Source organism: Oryctolagus cuniculus, chromosome 5, assembly GCF_964237555.1.
Source record: "Oryctolagus cuniculus chromosome 5, mOryCun1.1, whole genome shotgun sequence".
Taxonomy (NCBI): Eukaryota; Metazoa; Chordata; class Mammalia; order Lagomorpha; family Leporidae; genus Oryctolagus; species Oryctolagus cuniculus.
Genome location: NC_091436.1, coordinates 33,878,513 through 33,901,353, shown reverse-complemented (window position 1 = coordinate 33,901,353; position 22,841 = coordinate 33,878,513). Strand labels below are relative to the sequence as shown.

The following is a 22,841-nucleotide window of genomic DNA, read 5'->3' as shown; positions in this document are numbered from 1 at the left end:
AGACATTAACCCAACAATCCACCATTTTACAGCACTTGTCCTTAAGTTCCTTAATAAAAGAACACTGCTTCACTGAATTAAGTTCGGTTATCACTTCTTGGGCATTTCACATGTATAAGACATTGTGCTAACTGTTTCACCAGAATTATTTTAATTTTCATAGAAGCTTGTAAGGTAGACTATTTTCTCAAGGAAAATAAGTTCCTGGCAATGCCAACTTATAACAGCATGCCCAGTGAACCATGGACAGAACTTTCAGGGACATATAGATGACTGCCATTACAGTGGGCTCAAGAAAAACTGCGTAATATATCTTTGACTCTTACTCTGTCACAAATGAATAAAAACTTTGATACAAATATAAAATCCTTTGGTGGTATATAACTGTTCACTATAAAAATAATGTTAGCAATGTTACCCAGTATAAAAAAGGCCCAAGATTGGTTGCTGGGGCTAGAAAGAAGGTGGAATGGGGACTTGTTATGTAATGAGTAGAGGTCAGTTCTGCAAGATGAAAAAAGCTCTGAAGACCGGTTAGACAACAGTGTGAATATACATAACACTATTGAACTGTATACTTAAAGATGGCCAACTTGGTAGATTTCATTGTATTTTACAACAAAAAATAAAATTTTAAAAATTAAAAACACTTACTATGGTACATGATTAAAATAATTTTTAAAAACTTAGTTACAACCTCACTTTTTAAAAAGGGGACTAAGGCCGGCGCCGCGGCTCACTAGGCTAATCCTCCGCCTTGCAGCGCCGGCACACCGGGTTCTAGTCCCGGTCGGGGCACCAGATTCTGTCCCGGTTGCCCCTCTTCCAGGCCAGCTCTCTGCTGTGGCCAGGGAGTGCAGTGGAGGATGGCTCAAGTCCTTGGGCCCTGCACCCCATGGGAGACCAGGAGAGCCAACTGGCTCCTACCATGGGATCAGCGCGGTGCGCCGGCCGCAGCACGCCAGCCACAACGGCCATTGGAGGGTGAACCAACGGCAAAGGAAGACCTTTCTCTCTGTCTCTCTCTCACTGTCCACTCTGCCTGTCAAAAAATAAAAAAAAAAAGGGGGGGGGACTAAAATACCCTATAAATAGATACATATGTGCAGTATAAAAATGAGGACCTCGATAGTCAAAACATATTGCTCTGAATGCTGGTTCCCCCATTTACTAATTTTGTGATCTCAGACAAGATGTTGAGTCATTTTTGAGCTTCAAATCCCCCAACTATAAAACTGGGAAAAAAAATCATCTCTCCCCTATTTAACTATTGTGAACATTAGGGGCCACCATTGTGGTGCAATGGGTGAAATCGCCCCTTGCAATATCAGCATCCCATATCAGAGCACCAGTTCAGAAATCCAGCTACTCTGCTTCGGATCCAGCTTCCTGCTAACATGCCCAGGAGGCAGGAGAAGATGGTCCAAGAACCTGAGTCCCTGCCATCCACTGGAGGACACCAGAATGGAGTTCCTGGCTGCTGGTTTCCACCTGGTCCAGTCCTGGCCTTTGAGGCCAACTAGAGGGAACCAGAGGATGGAAGATATTCTCTCTCTCTGTCACTCTACCTTTCAAATAAATAACTAAATAAATCTTTAAAGTATTATGAATATTAACTAAGATGGTAGACACATAAAATTAGTACAATATTTGGGGTACAGTAAATGCTAATATTGCCAGTTATTGCTTAAATGCCATCAAAATGCTAATTATCTCTAAATTCTAGATAATGGTATTAAATAAGTGCTTCTTTCTTATGTTGATCCATTTGAATTTTCTGTTTTTATCCATAAACACTATTATTTATTTAATATGGTGCTTAAAAATGGCATCAAGCTAGCAACCATAAAAATAATTCTATAGTATTTTGAACCAAATAGAATCGTTGTTTTAAGTAACTTAACTAAGACCACAAAAGTAATTTGAAATTTAAACAGACTAAAAAATTACTTCATTTCTTAGTACTGCTAATTTATAAGGATTTCAAAATTGATACCTGGGGATGCCAAGGGTTAAGATATCACCTGCGACACTGGCATCCTGTTTGAACATTGATTCCAGTCCCAGCTGCTCCTAATGTGCTTGTGATAGCAGCAGAAAATGGCCCAAGAGCCTGGGGTCCTGCCACAGACATGGGAGACCAGGATGAAGTTCTGGGCAGTCCACCCCATAGTAGCCATTTGGGGAATAAACCAATGGATGGAAGATCTGCTTCTCCCTTCCTCTCTGTTATTCTGCCTTTCAAATAAATTTTTAAAAACTTAATAATAGTAAAAAAAAAAAAAAGAAAAGAAAAAAGAAGAAATTGAGGCCACAATTCTTTATATAGGAATCACAAGCTTCTTTGTTAAGAAACAGGTACAAAGAAAATTTTTGGACACTTCAGTAATGATAACACAGGACTAGGATACTCATCTCCAAACACCAAGAGGTTAAATTATTGCACATAAAATTTTGCTGCAAGGAAATAACATGAAACAATAAAAAAAGTATTAGATGTCCAAAGAATTTTGTTCAAATTATAATTTGCCTCATAAAACCCATATAAAACAAAGCTATTCATTTATTTCATATGAGCCTCAACTTCTTTCACCTGGATTCTGTCCCGGTTGCCCCTCTTCCAGGCCAGCTCTCTGCTGTGGCCAGGGAGTGCAGTGGAGGATGGCTCAAGTGCTTGGGCCCTGCACCCCATGGGAGACCAGGATAAGTACCTGGCTCCTGCCATCGGATCAGCGCGGTGCGCCGGCTGCAGCGTGCCGGCCGCGGCGGCCATTGGAGGGTGAACCAACGGCAAAGGAAGACCTTTCTCTCTGTCTCTCTCTCTCACTGTCCACTCTGCCTTTAAAAAAAAAAAATTAAAAAAAAAAAAAAAGAATAACCAAATACAAAGCATGACACATAGTTAGTATCCAACATATTAATGCACTTCCCTGTCTTCTCTTGAGAGGCAGCATCTTGTAGAACAGAAAACTTGACACGTAGCCAAGAAAAAAGAAGCAGCTAACATGTTCAGAGTGAAAGATCTTGGTTCTATTTGATAATTCTATTAAACCAGAGAGCTAGCTAGCTTCTGAGGAGCTATACAGAGCTATACGGAGGGAAAAATCTATGCTTTAATGTTATATCCTCAATGTCTAGCCCATTTTTCTGATACAAGAAGGATCAAGCAATAAACACTAGTTAAAACTGTATTTTTCACCTCCCTCTATGCTGTCCCTTGCTATTTAGCAATGCTTAGCATACAAGTGCTCAAAAATTATCTAGTAAGAGGATCCACTGCTATCTTTGAATAAAACAAGAAAGTATACACAAATACATATATACATATGTAAAATCTGGTTGTAATTTTAACATTAAAAACAAAAGCAAGGTAATTAGAATTAAAAGAACACTCTGTATTTACCATTAATGTAATTCATATATGATGCTGGCTATTCACGAAGACGATATCTGTCATGAGATGCTAAAGCAAATAATTTTAAATTAAGCAATTAGTGTTTCAGTTTTTCCAGTGTAGGTGTATATAGAAAGAGAATCTTAACACATATCTGAAAACATTCTGAACTGCTTGAGTTTTTTCAGTGAAATAAACCACTTCCTTTAAAAAAAAAACCCACATAATTTTAAATCGAGAAAGTCAATTAATTTTGAAGTTATCTGTATAAGAAATATAAAATTCCTCTAAATGCTTGAACCAAAGTACTCAGTGATGGAAAAGTTAGAGGAAAAAATTTTTTTCAAAGAAAAATACTTAAAGGAGAAACCAAAAACACTGGTACTTAATTATGTCTACTTTAGTTACAAAAAAGAATTAAAGTACAATGAAACATGTTTTAAGTGCACTATTGAGAAGTTCATATAGATCTTAAAGTATTCATAATATTTCACATTAATAATCTTTCTTTGTAAAACAGACTTTTCAAATTACCCATGAGATTTACCTCCAGGATGACATTAAAAACTTTTTAACACATTTGATCTGAGAGGAGAAAGAAGAAGCACCTCTTCATAAAAACCTAAGTTCACTATCTTTGCCAGTTATTACTCTGGTGATGTCTGAGAAACACTGACACACAGCACAAAACACAAGGGGGAGGGTGGAGACCTGTTCCAACTGTTTACAAATCTGTTTTATCTTTTTCTAATGTCTTGGATCTGCTCTAGAGAACAGCCTGCCATTAAGACCCAAACGTATGACAATCATCATCTGAATATGGGAATACTGTATAGAAATCTCAATTATAATATACAGATATACCAAATAAAGTTTATTTAACCAACGGTGAATTCTGTGAAAATAGGAAAACACTGCTAGAAAAAGTAACTATATCCTCACTATACAAAATTAGACTGTATTTCTCTAAAGAAAAGATTCACTTAAAGGGAAAGTAGATGAAATTCAAAGGGAAAGAAAAATTATGCAGGACAGATTTTTAACCAGTATATGAAAACCAAGGTTACTTGCAGCAAATTTTATCAAAGACAGCGACTCAACCAAAAAGTAAAATATTGAAGTATACTTCTCTAGAGCATGCACAACTTTTAAAGAACCAATTCTTTTAATGATCTGATTATGATAAACAGACATCAGACACTTAATTTGTGAAGCAATGGAAATATCACTTTGAGAACCACAAAAAATGCTAAAATTACATGATTCTTTTTCCAGATTTGTGGATCAACTATTTTTTCTCAATGTTAACTTTTGTAACATAAATGAATTTCCATAAAAGACTCAAACTAAACCCAATATTGGAAAAAAGCCTAAATAGTAATCATAAAATTTTACTTCCCATATGAATATTATACATATTCTGTTAAAAATTATCTTCCAGTTATGTTGACTAATCATAAAATTTTAATTCATAATACTTTTCTGTCAAGATTTTCATTTGCTCCCCAAATAAATGTTCTTTTGGCAGTACATTAATATGAATGCACAGCAAATTACATTAACATATTCCAAGGTTATATGTATCTGCTACTTGTGACTCTCATTATATATATTAACATAATTAACTAAAAAGTTATCTAAATTAAGATGACACATTAACATTCAGTATATTTAGAAATTAGTCCTAACTTGTTGCCATAAAAGGCTAATTTTTATATCAATACTATAAAGTTCTCATTCCAAAACTGTACAAAAATACTGCAAAATTCCCCTAATGAGAAATACAGTACATTCTCTTCTAGACTGCTTAGCAGCATCAGGTTGATATGGATAGTGGAATAATTATACTCAACCCTCAAATCCTTTAGTACAAAGTTCATCGTATCCTATTTCCAGAAAGAGATTATTCGTAAATTTCTCATATATATCTAGTTTCAGACTTGAAAACTGCCATTAGGAAAAAAAGCATCCAGTTTTAAAAAGGCAAAACAAAGTGTTTTATTTATTTATTTATTTTTGACAGGCAGAGTGGACAGTGAGAGAGAGACAGAGAGAAAGGTTTTCCTTAACCGGTGGTTCACCCTCTAATGGCCGCTGTGGCCAGCGCGCTGTGGCCGGTGCACTGCACTGATCCGAAGCCAGGAGCCAGGTGCTTCTCCTGGTCTCCCATGCGGGTGCAGGGCCCAAGCACTTGGGCCATCCTCCACTGCACTCCCGGGCCACAGCAGAGAGCTGGACAGAATCCAGCACCCCGACCGGGACTAGAACCCGGTGTGCCGGGCCGCAGGCGGAGGATTAGCCTATTAATTCTTGTTGCTGGCCAAAACAAAGTCTTTTCTATTCCAATTCTCCTCAAGTGAAAAGTGGCACAGATTATGAAGAGCTTCTGCCAAACAGAAACGTGGATTGAACTGGCAGAACACCAAGATCCCTACAAGTGCAGACTGTGCCAGGAAGGCACCATTCTCCACCAGTGACGGCCTATCTCTGAAGACCCAAGGCAACAGCCACCATGAAAACAGCAAGATCCAGAGAAATGTGAAGGCTGAGGAGCAATCTCAGGACCTACTCACATCAAGTACAAGGAAATTATAAAAATCTTGGGAAGTGACAGGCATTTGGCCTAGCAACTGGGATACTTAAAAGTCCATATGAGAGTCTAGGGTCAAATCCCTATCTGTTTCTAATTATAGTTTCCTGCTAACATACACCCTGGGAGGCAAAAGGTGTTGGCTCCAGTACTTCGGTTGCTGTCACTCACACGGGAGACCTGGATTGAGCAGCTTCAGCCTGGTCCAGGATCCAGCATTTGGGGAGGAAAACAGCTGATAGGAGGTCTGTCTCTCTCTCTGTCCTGGTCTGTCTGTCTCTCTTCCCCACTATGTCCCCGTGTGTGTGTGTGTGTGTGTGTGTTTCTCTCTCTGCCTTTCAAATAAATAAATAAATAAATAAATAACAATAATAATCCTCAGTAGAGAATTTAACTTGTTAGTTTTTAGGTCGTATTTTGCCTCAAAAAGGAAGAAACAAGGGGAATGCTAACAAACTGCTGAAGTATGACCTAAGGGAACAGCATACAACAAGTTCAAGAGTCTAAGATACTCAGAGAGCTCAATCTCCACACTCCTGCCCACATTATTCTTCGTACAATGCTATCAGGAAGAAAACTGGCCCCTTTTAAAGCCTGAGAAATATTTAAACGGGACAAGACATAGAAGCTTACAGAAATATACCCAATAATAAATTATGAAAATAATTTTAAAACAGATGAAAGGGCCAGTGTTATGGAGCAGTGGGTTAAGCTGTTGCCTGCAAGACATCAATTCCAGTCCTGACTGCTCCACTTACAATCCAGCTCCCTGTTATTGCTCCTGAGAAAGTAGTGGAAGACGGCTCAAGTGTTTGGGCCTGGCACCCATGTGGGAGACCCAGACGGAGTTCCAGGCTGGTGCCTTTGGTCTATTCCAGCCCCAGTTGTTGCAGCCATTTGGGGAGTGAACCAGCGGACAGATCTTTCTGTCTCTCTCTCTCTCTCTTTGTAACTCTGCCATTCAAATAAATCTTAAAAAAAAAAAGAAGATGAAAAATATACAACATATGAAAGAGAAAGTATAATATCAAATAGAGCAAAGATACCAATTCTCAAAAAGGAAACAGAAGATAAAAGAAAAGATGATTAAAAACAACAGGAAAAAAGGTTAAAAAGTAAACCAGTAGAGTTTAAAAAGAGAAAAACTGAGGGAGCGCAGGGAAGCTACTACAGAAATAAAAACCAAATTAGAGGCAGCAGAATGGGACTACTTAGCAAGGCGCACTAATAGAAAAGACAGAGCAACATCTATAACACCCTCCAGGAAAGAAAGAGGGACTCAAAGCTATGCAAATATAGACCAGAAAACCACTTTCAAATATTAATAACTCAGGAAGTATTTTATACATGCATACTTTGGGTAGATAGAAAGAGAGGAATTGAACCAGATGACAAGTCAAGTCAATCAGTGGTCTAATCACAAGAACTCAATTCCAAAATAACTGTGCTTTACAACTAAGGATATTTTAAGGATACAATAAAATAAAAATGCCATAAATCTTGACAATATGCAGGTAATATGAACAAGTATCTCAGGAGATAAAGGGGGAGGACAAAGTATAACTTTGAAGAGTACAATCTTTGTGGAAAGTCAAGAAATTCTTTTGCTTTGTTTTAAAATAAATACTAAAGATCCCCTATTCCCCACTACCCTACAAAATTTTTGTATGTGGAATGTTCAACGGCCTATCCATTTTAGGTTACAAAACCAGCAAAAATTCCTATTGTCTAATGATGAATGTTTGAGAACAGTTTTGTTTTTAAGTAGCTAAGCACCTACTGGAGAAATTCCTTAGCTAAAGGTTGCAAACAAAATTCAACTTCTGTATAGAAAATTAATGTAACAGCCTCTGCTTAACCGAAGTCAAAGCAGAAAAGGACAAATAGCAGCATTAAGTTCACAGGCATACAAAAGAACTAGCCTAAATTGCTAGAACAAATTCCAACATCCTACATATAGCTAAGTTTTAATTTATAAACCAATTCATGGAGCAATGAATTAAAACCAATGGAATGAATATCTGATCTAGGGGCCAATCACAGAGTGAGGGGGGAAATCAACTGCATGGCAATAACTAAGAAAAATTCGGGGGTAGGTAGAGCAGAGGAGAAAAAACAATATCTATAAAATATGAATAGGGCAACCAACTGCAGGTGTGGAAAAACCTAAAAGAACAAGACAATGTTTGATACAATGCTCAACTAATACGTAAGTCAACCTGGATGAAATGGGTGATTTTCTAAGAAAAATAAAACTTTTAAAACAGACTCTAAACTATTCAGGAAGAGGAATTCCATCATGAAATGAATCATTTCAATGCTATTTAACTTTTTGAGAATAAAGAAAAACTTTCTGTATTTTCCATACGCCAGCCCAAGTGAAACCAAAATCCAAGAAACAGTATGCACACATTTACAACTGCAAACTAATTTTAAAAAAGATGGAATCACCTTAAATGAAATGCTAGCAAATAAAAATTTATCACATTAAATAACCCACCAAGTCCAATTGAGTATTACAAAACTAGATCAATTCTAGAAATTCTAAAAGATAATAATAATCTCTTTAATGGTATGCAAGGTCTTTGGCATCCATACAGACAGTATTTCTTCCCTGAAAAACAATCTCTTGATCTCATTAAACATCCCAATAAAAACAACTGGCTTTTTTTCCCATAACCTTTGCCAGATGTTTCCAAACCTCTTATAGGAAAAACAGACATCTGAAATAACTTAAGAAAATTGTAAAAAAGACGAGAACAAAATAAGACAGCCTACTAAATTTTAAACCTAATTGGAGGAGCCAGAATTGTGGCACAGCTTGTTAAGCCACCACCTGCAATGTGGCACACTGCATATGGGCGTCAGTTCGATTCCACTTCCAATCTTTTAGCTCCCTGCTAAAGCACCTGGAAAAGCAGCAGAAGATGGCCCAAGCACTTGGGCCTCTGTACCCATATGAGGGAACCCAACGGAGTTTCAGGTTCCTGGCTTAGGCCTGGGCCAGTCCCGGGACGGTGCAGCCATTTGGGGAGTGAACCAGCAGATGGAAGATCGTTCTGTCTCCATTCTCTCCCTCTCTCTGTAACTCTGCCTTTAAAGTAAATAAAATCTTAAAAACAAACAAAAAAACAGGAACAAAAAACTACAGTAATTTAAAGGTTAGAACAGATCTTTAAAACACACAGATGAACAAAGAAGAACTTAGTAAATGTCAAAAACATGTATAATTCAACAAAAAGGTATTTTGATAAATCTACCTTTCCATAAAGAAGGAAAATGTTAGCAGAGAAAGTATATTCCTACAATAGTCCTTAATATCAGGTATTAAAGGTACAAATGTAAGAAAATGAATCCGTCAACAGTATTAGAAGAAATGGTAAATTTTTTTTTAACAACTTGTAACAGAGCAGCATTTTCAAATAAAAAGCCATAGGACTAAAAAATTTCAATACATAAAAATTAAAATACATCTTCTAAAAAATTATCTAAGAACAAACTGGAAAGCAAAATAAAAAATATTTTCCATGCATGTAGTATTTTTTTAAAAACTAATATCCTGGGAGTCAGCGCTGTGGTGCAGCAGATTAATGCCCTGGCCTGAAGCGCCAGCATCCCATATGGGCGCAGGTTCTAGTCCCAGCTGCTCCACTTCCTTCCAGCTCTCTGCTATGGCCTGGGAAAGCAATAGAAGATGGCCCAAGTCCTTGGGCCCCTGCACCCACGTGGGAGACCCGGAAGAAGCTTCTGGCTCCTGGCTTTGGATCGGCGCAGCTCCAGCTGTTGCAGCCATTCAGGGAGTGAACCAGCGGATGGAAGACCTCTCTCTCTGTCTCTATCTCTCTGTAACTCTGTATTGCGGATAAATAAAAATAAATCTTTTAAAAAAAAAGAACTAATATCTTTAGTATGTAAATACAAGGATACTTCAGAAAATCAGTAGAAAATAAAATTAAAAGGTAAGTTTATTTTGGAGCAAAAATTTCTTGAAATCTACACAAAGATTTTTCATAACGCACACTTCCAAGAACTTTTGGAAGACCCACTCATTTGTATATTGGATGTATGTGTTTACAGATTCTTATACACACATATCACTAAAATTGAGGAAAATGATTAAAATCAACAAATTCTGGAAAAAAAATCTAAGTAGATTTAAATGTATGAGAAGGTAGTTAAGCCTCACTTATAAATCAAAATGAAATGAAAAGATTATCTGTGAGAATTCCAGCGGAAATACAAACTAGTGGGAAGGAAAACAGTACAAGTTTATTTATGAAAGGCAATTAGACAGGATCAAAAATTTTAACCCAGAAATTCAATTATTAGAAATATAGGATGTGCATTTTTATATTAACCACAGTAACTACAAACATTTAAAAATGTTCATCAATGGGGGTTGTTAAAATGAATGATGGCACAATCAGAATTCTACCGTTCTGAAGAAGAATGAGATTGACCCCTACGACTAAATATTGTGAAGAATGCACAAAATCACTAAGTGATACAGATATAGAAGCATTATAGTATCCTCTCATTTGGGTAAAAATATGTATACATGTTCATATACATTTAACAAAGAAGTAATGTTCCTAGAATAACAGAATAAACAAATTGTTTAAAGTGGCTTTCTCATGGAAATAAGATTGTGGGGGACTTTACTAAATACAGAGACTCACTTTTGACTTTAAGTCTTTTCCTACATATAAATACTACACAGATTCCATGCTGGGGATACAGTAGTGAGTACACAAAATTCCTGCATTTACAGAACTTACATGGTGAAGCGAGGGCACATGGGGAACAGTAGGACAAAAACAAGCGCATACACAACACAGAGACAATGCCAGATGATACCGTGAAATGCTATGAAGGATAAAGCAAGGTCACAAGAGAAAGAGTCCATATATAATGGGGGGTGAGCTAGCTCTTGGCTTCGGATTGGCTTCGGATTGGCGCAGTGCACTGGCCATAGCAGCCATTTGGGGGGTGAACCAACAGAAGAAAGACCTTTCTCTCTGTCTCTCTCTAACTCTGCCTGTCAAAAAAAAAAAAATTGGGGGGTAAGGGGTTACAATTTCACATGGAGTGGGGTAGTAATAAGAGGAGTACAGTGAACAAAGGGGTACACATAAAGGTTCCCTTACCCCATGATTAGGATACGTAATATCTGAACTACAATTTAAAAGGCAGAGGAAGAGAAGGAAGGTGACAATTATGGAAGCAGAAACTTGGAAGGTTTTCTTGGGTGGGTTTAGGTAGCACGGTACATGGTTGTTTTGTTTTAGCAGTAAGCTGACCAAGCTGACTAAAAAGAAATACACCTGACAGACCAGGTGGATGTCTTAGGGAAGAACCAAGAGCCCAGTCTGGATTCAGACAGTAGTTTTTATGCACTGGATTATGGGCCCTCTCCCTCCTCCCTTTGTGGGGTGTCTCAGCGGGTGACAGGCTTTCTGGGCATGGAATTCTTAAATTTGGGAAGTATACAGATTATAGAGGCCTAGAGAAGAAAAGGATTTAGACAGGAAAACTGAAAATTTCTGGCTCTAGCATAGACAACACTTTAGGAGAAAATAAAATGAAAAATCACTAAACATTAGTTTCAGTAATTCTGTCAAAACTTAATGCCTTTAACAGAAAAAGTAGGGGTCGGCACTGTAGCACAGTGGGTTAACACCCTGGCCTGAAGCACCAGCTTCTCATATGGGCACCGGTTCGAGTCCCAGCTGTTCCATTTCCAATCCAGCTCTCTGCTATGGCCTGGAAAAACAGTAGAGGATGGCCTGAGTCCTTGGGCCTCTGCACCCACATGGGAGACCCGGAGGAGGCTGCTGGCTCCTGGCTTCAGATCCGTGCAGCTCCAGCTGTTGCAGCCAATTGGGAAGTGAGCCATCGGATGGAGGACCTCTCTCTCTCTCCCTCTTTTTCTCTGCCTCTCCTCTCTCTGTGTAACTCTTTTAAGTAAATAAATAAATCTTTAAAAAAAGAGAGAGAAAAAGTAGCTATAAAGATGGAGAGTAGGAGCCAGGGCTGTAGCATAGCAGGCTAAACCTCCTCCTGTGGCACTGGCATCCCATATGGACACCGGCTGCTCCTCTTCCGACCCAGCTATGGCCTGGGAAAGCAATAAATATGGCCCAAGTGCTTGGGCCGCTGCACCCCTGTGGGAGTCCACAGAAGAAGCTCCCAGCTCCTGGCTTCAGATGGCCTAGCTCTAGCCATTAAGGCCATTTGAGGAATGAACCAGTAGATGGAAGACCTTTCTCTCTGTCTCTCCCTCTCTTTGTCTGTAACTCTGTAACTCTACCTCTCAAATAAACAAAATCTAAAAACAAAAGAGAAAATAATGGACTAAGATATACAATGATCCTCATTATTAGTGTATCCCACATTTGTGAATTCACCTACTTGCTCAACTTATTTTAATACCACTCACCACAGATTTGCAGTCATACAGACTGTATATCGCTTATCTGAAATTCTTCAGACTGGAAATGTTTCACACTTGTTTTTTGGATCTTGGGATATTTGCCTAGATTTTACCATCAACACTAAAAAATGTTCAGATTTTGGAGAATTTAAGCTTTCAAAATTGCAGATTAACCTGAATTAAATAATTAAAATATTTTTAAATATAGGCACATACAAAACAAGGTTATGTACTGATTGGCTAATGAAAATATTAAGACCGCAGGCTACTAGGAATCTAGCTCTCCATTTCTCGAAGAAGCAAAGGTTCAGTATTGGCTAACCCAGTGTTCTCAGTGACTGTATATAACTACATCAAATAACAAGTGACTACACTTGTCTTTGCATGAACATGTGCGTGTACACACACACATTTACTAACACAAGGTAGAAATAACAGAAAATAACAGAAAAAAACAGAAAAGGCAATCAACTGTAAGTAGAAGGTGAGGGAGAGACAAATCATAGATGATGCTAGGTTTCAAGTGTTGGCAAGTGGAGGATGGTGAAACCAACAACATAGGAAACTGAGGAGGAGCTGGCAGCTCAGATGAGGAAGACACAGATGTCCGCTTTGGAGAAGGTAATGTCGTACATACAACTCTGTAATAAACAAGAGTATGCTTATGTGATTATGTCTGTACACTCCCCTTGTAAGTAAGAATCATATTTTTGTTCATCTTGGTGTATCTCCTGTATCTAAAATTCCCTCTTTTAAATTGTGCATTATAAATCAGGCATGTCAATGTCAGAAATGTGTACTTTTATCAATTTTTTCAACTGTACCTGTCATCTCTGCAATTACATTACCAATATTTACCATAACCTACACTTTAATAGTGTTTCCACGTAATTCCTAAAAAGTAGAAATACATACATTCTTACCCTGTGGAAAGAAAGAATTCTAAATGACACGTATATTTGAAGAAATTCTTCATAACCAGGTCATTGTTTTTTAATTTGTTTATAGAAACATTTAAAGCAGTACTGTCAACATAAATTATTAAAATATCACTCTGAAACATCAAGTTTATATAAAAAATCCTAGAGGACAAATTTATGTTTTTACACTGGTTTAAGAAAGCCTCAGAATTATAATTTCTTTCAATGTATCTTTTACAAAAATTCATGTATATATTCCAAATATGACCAACCTTTTATAATCTACAAATTAAAACTATACAACTATATAAACTGAGCTTTATGTAATTACATGCCTACAGGGTAAGAGAAAAGTAGTACAGAAATTCATATTTATCCTTCCCTGTCTAGTCAACACTTTTTGTTTACAAATGTTCTGCTTATATAAGTTAATAGAAAACAATTTCTGAGATATTATATAGGTGATTTTATAACACAAAACAGAAAACTTGCTGATACACAGTTCTTTCTCAATATATAATGTGTACTTGTTTCTTTCCAATGGCTCACATATACATTTAGGGTCAATTTAAAAGGTAAGTAATCATATAAGAAATATTTTTTTCCTTAAGTAGATTTATTTCATGTGCTTCCTTCTTCATGAAAAGCACCCTACTGGTTCTTTCTTCACATAACAATTTGTGGCATGACCTTCCACTAAGTACTAAATATTAAAAATAAAATACCAAAAATGTTATTACTACTGGTATGAAAAGAAAGAGGATTAAAAAATTCAAGAAAGGAAAATTCAAAACTAAAGAGAGGAAAAAGGTGAGATACCAGTTTCTTAAGTAGGAAAAGTAGTAAAGAGTAAAGAAAAAAAGGAGGCCGGCGCCGTGGCTCAATAGGCTAATCCTCCACCTTGCGGCGCCGGCACACCGGGTTCTAGTCCCGGTTGGGGCGCCCGATTCTGTCCCGGTTGCCCCACTTCCAGGCCAGCTCTCTGCTATGGCCAGGGAGTGCAGTGGAGGATGGCCCAGGTGCTTGGGCCCTGCACCCCATGGGAGACCAGGAAAAGCACCTGGATCCTGGCTCCTGCCATCGGATCAGCGCGGTGCGCCGGCTGCAGCGGCGGCCATTGGAGGGTGAACCAACGGCAAAGGAAGACCTTTCTCTCTCTGTCTCTCTCTCTCACTGTCCACTCTGCCTATCAAAAATAAAAAAAAATAAAAAAAAAAGAAAAAAAGGAAAGAAATGTTAAAGAAAATGTTCTATTAAGAAATGAAACCCAGAATCTTGACAATTATAAAGCAAACTAAACACTTTAGAATGCAACAGGAAAGAACAGTTATGGACAACATGAGAGTTTTTTTACAAAAACAAAAAGTGAGGAGCAAAAATGAGTTTTTGAATCTTCTGTGACTTATAGGATTCAGAATCTAAGTAAGGTATTATTATATTCCTAAAGTAAAACACTAATGCACTTGATCATAACACAAACAATACCTAAACTACAACAGTAGTCAGTCAATAAACAGCTGCTAGAACAGAATACGTACTTAGAACAAACATTCACTGTCACAAAGAATGTAGCCATTAACAAACAAGGCACTTGTCTTTCATGAAAGGCCAAGGACCAATGCTGGCAGAAGAAGGGGTCTTCTTGGTTTTACCCTCTGAATCTCAACATTTCCTTAGTCAACAGGGCAAATGTTTGTCATGTACAAGCATGACAGGCCAGAAGGAAAACAGGGACACTGGAAACTTATTTAAAAATTTTTTTTTAAATTTTTATTTATTTATTTGAAAAACAGAGAAGAGACAGACAGAGATATCTCTCCCACCTGCTAGTTCACTCCACAAATGCTCTTATCTACCAGGACTGAGCTGTCTCAGGGAGCTGGGAATTTATACCAGGTCTCCCACATGAGTAGCAAGAACTCAACTACTTGAACCATCTCCCAGAATGCACCTTAATAGAAAGCTAAGTGGAAGCAGAGCCAGGACTTGAACCTAGGCATTCCAAGATGGGATGCAGATGTCCCAAGCAGAATCTTAACCACTACACCAAACACTTGCTCCTATCTAAAATACTGCTGCTTTCCCTTACCACCCTGTAATATAGAATTTTTTCCCCACAGAAAGACATCTCATAAATGGTACTTACAATCCTAATCAGCCATTAAAGGGAGACCCAGCTCACTCTACTAGGTCGGCTACATGGCTTAAAAACTACTATGTTTCCACTTGAAAATGAGTTTGTTACACAAGAAGGTAAAATAATACCACTATTCAACTTCAATATGTGTTAAATAAGTATTGTGAATTCATGTGCAAAGTGGACCACTTATGTGGTACTTAATCTACCAGGAATTACTGTCAGTTACAAACTCTTAGAATACGATCCACTTCTAAATTAGAGACTGCACATACATAAATCTAGTTGATGAGTCATATACTAATAGCTCCAAATTACCAAAATGTCTGATCAAGGTTCAAGACTAGAAAAACAAACTCAGCAGTTGGGGTAATTCAAATTTTAAAATCGATCATAAAATACAGCTTGTTATTTTTATGGTCTCTTTAACATCAGTATTATGTGCTTGGAAATAGCAATTAAAAACAAAATCTGAAGACATCACAAGAAATCAAGAAGTGTTTGGTCAAGAATAATGAAGATATACTATGCCACCTTAACTTTTCCCATCAGAATACTAAATAAAAAAACATCACACAGAGCTAAAATTACTGGAATGTCATTCTGAGAAATAAACAAAACAAGAAGGAATACAAAAAACCTGATGAAACGTATAGTGAAAAGACTGCCAGAGAAAAATATTTCTGCACTGGGAAAAGGCTATTTTACTTTCATTACAATATTACTATTTTTGGCAAGAAATATTAACTGGATGCATTATTTTATGCAAACGGTCATAATTCTTAATTGGCAACTTTCTTTGGTATTCCTAATTTCTAGAAATTATTAATCAAATTGATCCTATGTTATTAGTATTATCCTTAGTACTAGTAATTTCATTAAACTGACTACCTTCTCTAAGGCAGTGGTTCTCAAGCTTAATTATACATCAGCATCACCTGGTGATCATTTTGAGCACATACACTCCCAGGTGACATCTCACAGGGACTGCCTAGAGTAACGCCACAGCACCTGTGTTTTAAAAACATTCCCCTCCCGCCACCCTCAGTGATTTCCGAATGCTAGTTGAGAACCAGTGCTCTAGGTCTAAGAAATGAATGAGACTCTTATTCTACTGACCAGATGAGCCCTTATTTGATTGGCTGTTGCTGAAACTTTACCATTACAAGGCACAAAGCTTTCAGTAGCAAACAGGAGAACTTCACTTTTCATTACTTAATGTAAAAAAGAAGTTTAAAGAGATTTGGTAAAATTATCTTTCAAACAACATGCAACCATACTGGAAAACACTTTCTATGTCTTTATTTTAAAGTGTACATTTAGGATAAACAGTGCTGAAAATGTATAAAAATAATTTCTGAATTAATCCAACTTCAATATTTACATGGTCCCTTAAAAGATTTTCATTTTATTATCATCAAAATGTATTTCAACAACTTCCATGGTATTCTTAAAAGTCAGGAATTTAAAGATTTTCTAATAGAAAAATTTTAGTATTCACCTACAGAAAAATAATTAAACTAGGAATGATATCAATAATATTTAAAATATGTTATCTCAGCTATGTTATGCCACACAGAAGAATAATCCTTACACTAAACTAGAATAATCTCGTGTTGGCATTTTTTTAAGAACAAAGCACAAAAATATTTTATAAAAGAAAGTATCTCACTGTAAAACTTATAAAGTTGAATGCCAAACAAATATATCTGAGGTCTGATTTCACAATATCAAGTTTTCATATGCCCTTTGTAAACATACACTCATTATAGGCTATCAACTTGGAGCCAGTTATCACTAAAAGATAGAGTTAAAAAAAAATTTTCAGTGCAAAAACATATTACCTACTGACTTAGACAATTTTAATATAAAATTCACAACCTGAATCCCATATTATGAAGTGATCCTATAAAGAGTAAATTAATTTTAAATAAAAAGCTCTACAACAGTAATCAAGTTTTCCTTGTTACTATTCTCTAGTAAATGCTTTCTTTTGATTAGCTTTTACAATGTCATCAGGAGAAGCTGATTTGAAGTCAAATGGCGTTATTGCTACAAGAGGACTCATTTCTTTGTCCTTTACATCTTGGACTTGTCTACTATAAAGAAAAGTCTTATAGAGGTCAAGGGTGCGTTGCTTGCGGCCTTTCAGTGGGTAACGAAGACACAGTGTCGAAGCAAAAGCTGAAGGTCTAGCAGCAAGGGCCTTGGTCCAAGAGAGAGAAAAGGGTATTTTTCTAGTCAGAGAGCCTTTTCTGTTTTTCTTATTATCTTTAACAGAACTGGAAGTTTTTCCTAACTTTGAACTTAGAACTTTAGCTCCTGCTGTTGGAGCAACCAATTCATCTACTATAGGTTTTGGAACAACATCTGATGTTTTTATGAGGACACTAAGATCAATATTTGAATCTATCCCAGGAGACTTCATTTCAGATGAACTGAGCTCCAAGGAATCTTTCTTAATTTGAGAGTTGTCTACAGCAATGGTTTCTGCAATCAAATCAGAAAGTGACAAATTCTCGAGGTCTCTTGTGGGAGAAGCTTTATGAAATGCCAAAGATGAGAGAGATCCTGTTAATTCTGATATTCCTGTTGAAGACTGACAGCGATTTGCCAGCTGTGACAGGGGAAAGGATCCCAAACTTAGATCTGTGAAACTGGAAGATGACTGCTGGTTACAAAGATCAGATAAAGTAAAACAGTGACTTGGATTGTTTCCTTTGTTCTCCTGAAACAGTTCAGCTAGGGATGGACTTTCTCGCTGGGGCAACTGTGAATTGTCCTCTTTTAAGATGTGATTCTTGTCACCTGGCCCAACTAAAGAAACACTTGCAACTTCAGTCTCTTTACTAGCATTTAAATTATCAAGAGTCATATTTTCCAATGAGCTAGTTAAGTGCAAATGATTATTTAAACTTACTAAATTGCTTTGTACTGGAATGTTTTGTAAATCAGGTAGTAAATTATTTTGAATTAATACAGAATTATCAGGTGGTGTACTCTTTATCATTAAGGACTGTAAGTCTGGGACTCCTTTGAAAGCAGAATCATCTTTGGAAACACATTCGGACACATGATGTCTCAACAAATCAGTATCTGGATTTTTTGAAAGCAGATTTTCCAAACTATCTGTGGATGACAATCTGACTGATGGCGGACTTTTATAAGAATCTGTTGGTATATCATGAATTAGGTCAGCTACTGAAAGCTCTCTTGTTAACTTACATGATTCTAGTTTCTTCTCACTTTGAGGCCTGTCAAGTTTCTTTTTTCTATGGGGTAAATAGTGACTTGGTACAACTGAAGGTTTATGATATAATCCACATTTGGCTACAGAACTAGGAAAATCAAAGGGTTTGCTACTGCAATTCAAATGGTTTCCTGATTGAAAGTAAGAATTTTGACCATCATCAGCTGAAACTTCAGAGGAAGAAAATAAGACTCCTTACCTTACAAGAGCCATTAATTTCCAGATGAACAGGTTAACATACGCAGAGGACAGCCACAGCAACCAAAAGGAAACATGAAATGAGGCATTTAATTACTAAATGCTTTCTTCTGATTATGATATAATAAAGTGATACTTGATCATTAAGTGAACACTCTAAAAAACATTAATAAAGGAATATTACATACCATCAAGCAATCTAAAGTGACCTTCTAATTGTTCACTGACATACAAATGTAAGTACCAAGTCAATCAATGTCAATGCATTCCTGCCACCCATGTAGGAGACCCAGATGAAGGTCCTGGCTTCTGGCTTCGGCCTGACCTAGCCCTAGCTGTTGTGGACATTAGAGAGTGAAACAGCAGATCCTCTCTGTCTCTCCCTTCCTGTCACTCTGCCCTTCAAATTAATAATTTTTTTAAAAAAAATTCTGATTTTAAATGAATCTAACAATGTGAAGTTTTACCAGAATTACATTAAATCAAGGCTGTCTCAGATTCAAAATTCTGAAAAAATTAGGTTCAATTTCTTTTGAATTTTAATGCATTAAATATAAACTAGCAAACAAAAACACTCTGTAATGTCTACTGTGATCTGAATACACTGTTAATACAGATGACATATAACAAACATTCCCATAATGGGCAACTGAAACTACATATCCTTGCCCCATCCTGCACTTTAAAAAACACTGTTAATTCATGGTAACAGATTGTGTGCAACTTTTGTTATAGCAAATATCTAGCCCTCAGGTAAAAGAAACACCAACTCAGTAAGGACTAATACAGTATCAATCACTCAATAGTTTCCTTCTTTCTTCCACTAGCTTTCAAACTCAACCCCAAATCCTAAAAATTTAAAATTTAAAATTTGGCTATGAAATGCAGGACTAGTAAGTTATGATCTTTATGATATTTAATAGTATATAAAATTATCTTTATTTATGATATAAGCACACAGAGATTTTTAACATTAACTGTTTAACTACTAATTTCCATCTCCTATCTCATTACAGTTAAAAAACAACATAAATTTTGAACCAACATGAGAGAAAAAATGTCTTATTTTATCTGATTTTATTTTTCCTAAGTTCTGGTAGTTATGAAAACAAGTAGTAAAATAACAAAAAAAAAAAAAAGGCTTCAATAGAGGGAAAGAAACACAGTACTCAGCTTTAAAAATTTACAAACTAGAAAATCTAATGATAATCTCAAGAGTTAACTGTAACATGCGTGATTTTCTGAAGAGCTCAAGAAATTTAAATTTTTTCCTTAACAGCTCAAGCAAATTAAAACCTCTTTTCAAAGTATTAACTATTTAAAACAATTAACAGAGAAGTAGTAAAGGCATACCTTTTGCTGTCTTTCCCGTAGTTACTACTCTCTCTCTCTTGTCCTTCAAATTCGGTAGGTTATCTTGTTCCAGAACCACCGCCAAAGCCTTCTGCACATCAAACTTGTTCTTCAGAATTGCTTCTATGAGTATTTCATCTGGCACAGCATCTCCAAGTACCTCTCTCATGTGATCAAGGCATGAATAGAGACGAGCTAAAATAGACGACAATGATCAAAAAACCAACAACAATGATAAAACCTAAAAACAATGATCAAAACTAAATGGTGCCATGAAGGAATTTTCCATGTTCAAATCTGACAAAAGGATCTGAAACCATACTAAGATATTTAACTTCTTTGGCAAAAATTAATTATAATGATCATATTTTTATCTATAAAACACCTATTTTCCTAAATCACAGGAATAACTTCATTTATTAAGAAATTACTATAGGGATGGGTGTTGTGATGCAACAGGATAAGCAGTCACTTGGGATACCTGCATCCCATATCTGAGTGCCAGTCCAAGTTCCAGAACCTCCACTTCTAATCCAGCTTCCTGTTAATGAAGCCTAAGAAGAAGCAGATGATGCCTCAAGTGCTTGAGCTCCTACCACCCACATGAGAGACCCAGATTGAATTCCAGGCTCCCGGCTTTCATCTGGCCCAGCTTTGGCTATTGCAGTCATTTGAGCAGTGGATCAGCAGATGGAAGATCTCTGTTGCTCTGCCTCTCAAGTGGAATGGAAGTAAATAAATAAAATCACTATAATAAAAGTCTCATAATACCAATGTTCAAAAATGTACCAACTATATACACTTTACAGTAATAAGGATAAATATAACCAGAACAATACTAATGGTTGAAAAATACACACAGTACTTTCTAATTTCAGATGATGATGATGGTATCTGCACTGATCATTTTTCATAAATTCAGGAAGGGAGAAATAAGGGTGGGACTAATTCTAACTTATTAGTGAACCAAAGAATAATTAAGTATATTTCTTACATTTCTTATATTATTACCTTAAATTTTCTTTTAAGCTAACTTCAATTTTTTCAAGTCAACTAAAAACATTCTTAGGGCCAGCACTGTGTTGTAGCAGGTAAAGCCACTGCCTGTGGTGCCGGCAAACCACGTGGGTACTGGTTTGAGTCCCAGCTGCTCCACTTCTGATCCAACTACCAGCTAATGTGCCTGGAAAAGCAGTGGAGAACAGCAAAGTGCGGTGGCTCCTGCAACCCCCAGTGTGGGAGACCCAGATAAACTCCAAGCTCTTGCTTTCAGACTGACCTAGCTCCAGCTGTTGTGGCCATTTGGGGAGTAAACCACCAAATGAAAGATCTCTTTGTAATTCAGTCTTCCAAATAAAATTTTTAAAAAATGAGCAAATCAATCTAATAACAAGGAAATCCTTATTAAGAAGGGAGTAAGTAGATTAAGAATAAATATTCATCTTAAAAATAAAAAATTTATGAGGCGGGCACTGTGGTGTAGCGAGTAAAGTCACCTCCTGCAATGCCAGCATCCCATATGGGTGCCAGCTCCAGTACAGGCTGCTCTTTCAATCCAGCTCCCTGCTAATGGCCTGGGAAAGCAGTGGAAGATGGCCCAAGTCCTTGGGCCCCGGCACCCCCGTGGGAAGACCCAGAGAAAGCTCCTGGCTTCTGGCTCCTGGCTTCAAATCAGCGTAGCTCCAGTCATTGTGGCCATATGGGGAGTGAACCAGCGGATGGAAGACCTCTCTCTCTCTCTCTCTCTCTCTCTCTCTCTCCCTCCCTCCCCCCTCCCTCCCCCTCTCCGTCTACTCTACCCCTACCTTTTCACCCATGTTAACCATAATGTTTGTTTAAAAATACAGTTCAGTCTTACTGAGAAGTTCATACGACAGTTCCTCTATGCACTTTTATCTAGATTTTCAAATGTATTTTCAGAGTTGATAAGGAAATTCTACTTCTTCTACATCTGTTGTTTCACTACTTGCTTTCTCATTTTGTGCATTTATGCTTTTTTTCCCATTTTTCTTGATTTGGTTAGCAGCTGATATTTTACTACTTTATTCAAAGATTAATTCATATTCCTACATTTTTTCTATTTTGAAATTATTATAAATTTTTAATTTAAAAATACTTGCAGAACAAAGCCACACTCCAAAGAAAAGAACAAATCACCTCAGCCCTGTACACTATCAGCAGATGATATTCCTGTTGTATCATGCCATTTTGGTTCTGCTATCAACCTATGGCTTCACTAATGTTTGACAAATGTCATATTTTGAGAAGAAAGCAAAAATATAAATATCTTTGCTAATTCAACAGAGTTGAAAATAAACTCAGAACCAATGTCATCATAAATTAAAAGCTCTTATCTTGAAATTTACATGGATGTGAAAAATCAGGACACACATAAAAGTCTACTATGGTCTTAAACTTTTTTTTTTGTTAGCCTTTTGGCACTTAGTATCTTTGTGAGTAAAAGAATTTCTGTAAACTAATCATTTGCTCCACCATACAGCTTATGAAACAAAATTTTTTGATGTTCCTATAACAAATCACTGGAGCTTCTCTCTTATGATAAAAA

General features: G+C 36.8%; 1 protein-coding gene across 3 annotated transcripts in view; it reads right to left on the bottom strand.

Moving 5' to 3' along the window:
* The window catches only part of HBS1L (HBS1 like translational GTPase), a 94,164-nt gene that overhangs the window by 58,606 nt on the left and 12,717 nt on the right, over positions 1-22,841 (bottom strand). For 2 of the 3 annotated variants that reach the window (XR_011388512.1, XM_051854308.2), the window contains exon 4: positions 20,276-20,470. Coding sequence is in view for 2 of the 3 variants with exons in the window: in XM_051854308.2 (XP_051710268.2) it covers positions 20,276-20,470 (195 nt within the window). In the remaining variant the exon portion in view is untranslated. Of the gene's footprint in view, positions 1-16,761; positions 18,919-20,275; positions 20,471-22,841 lie in introns of those variants that run through there. The other variant, XM_051854309.2, reaches the window with a different exon arrangement.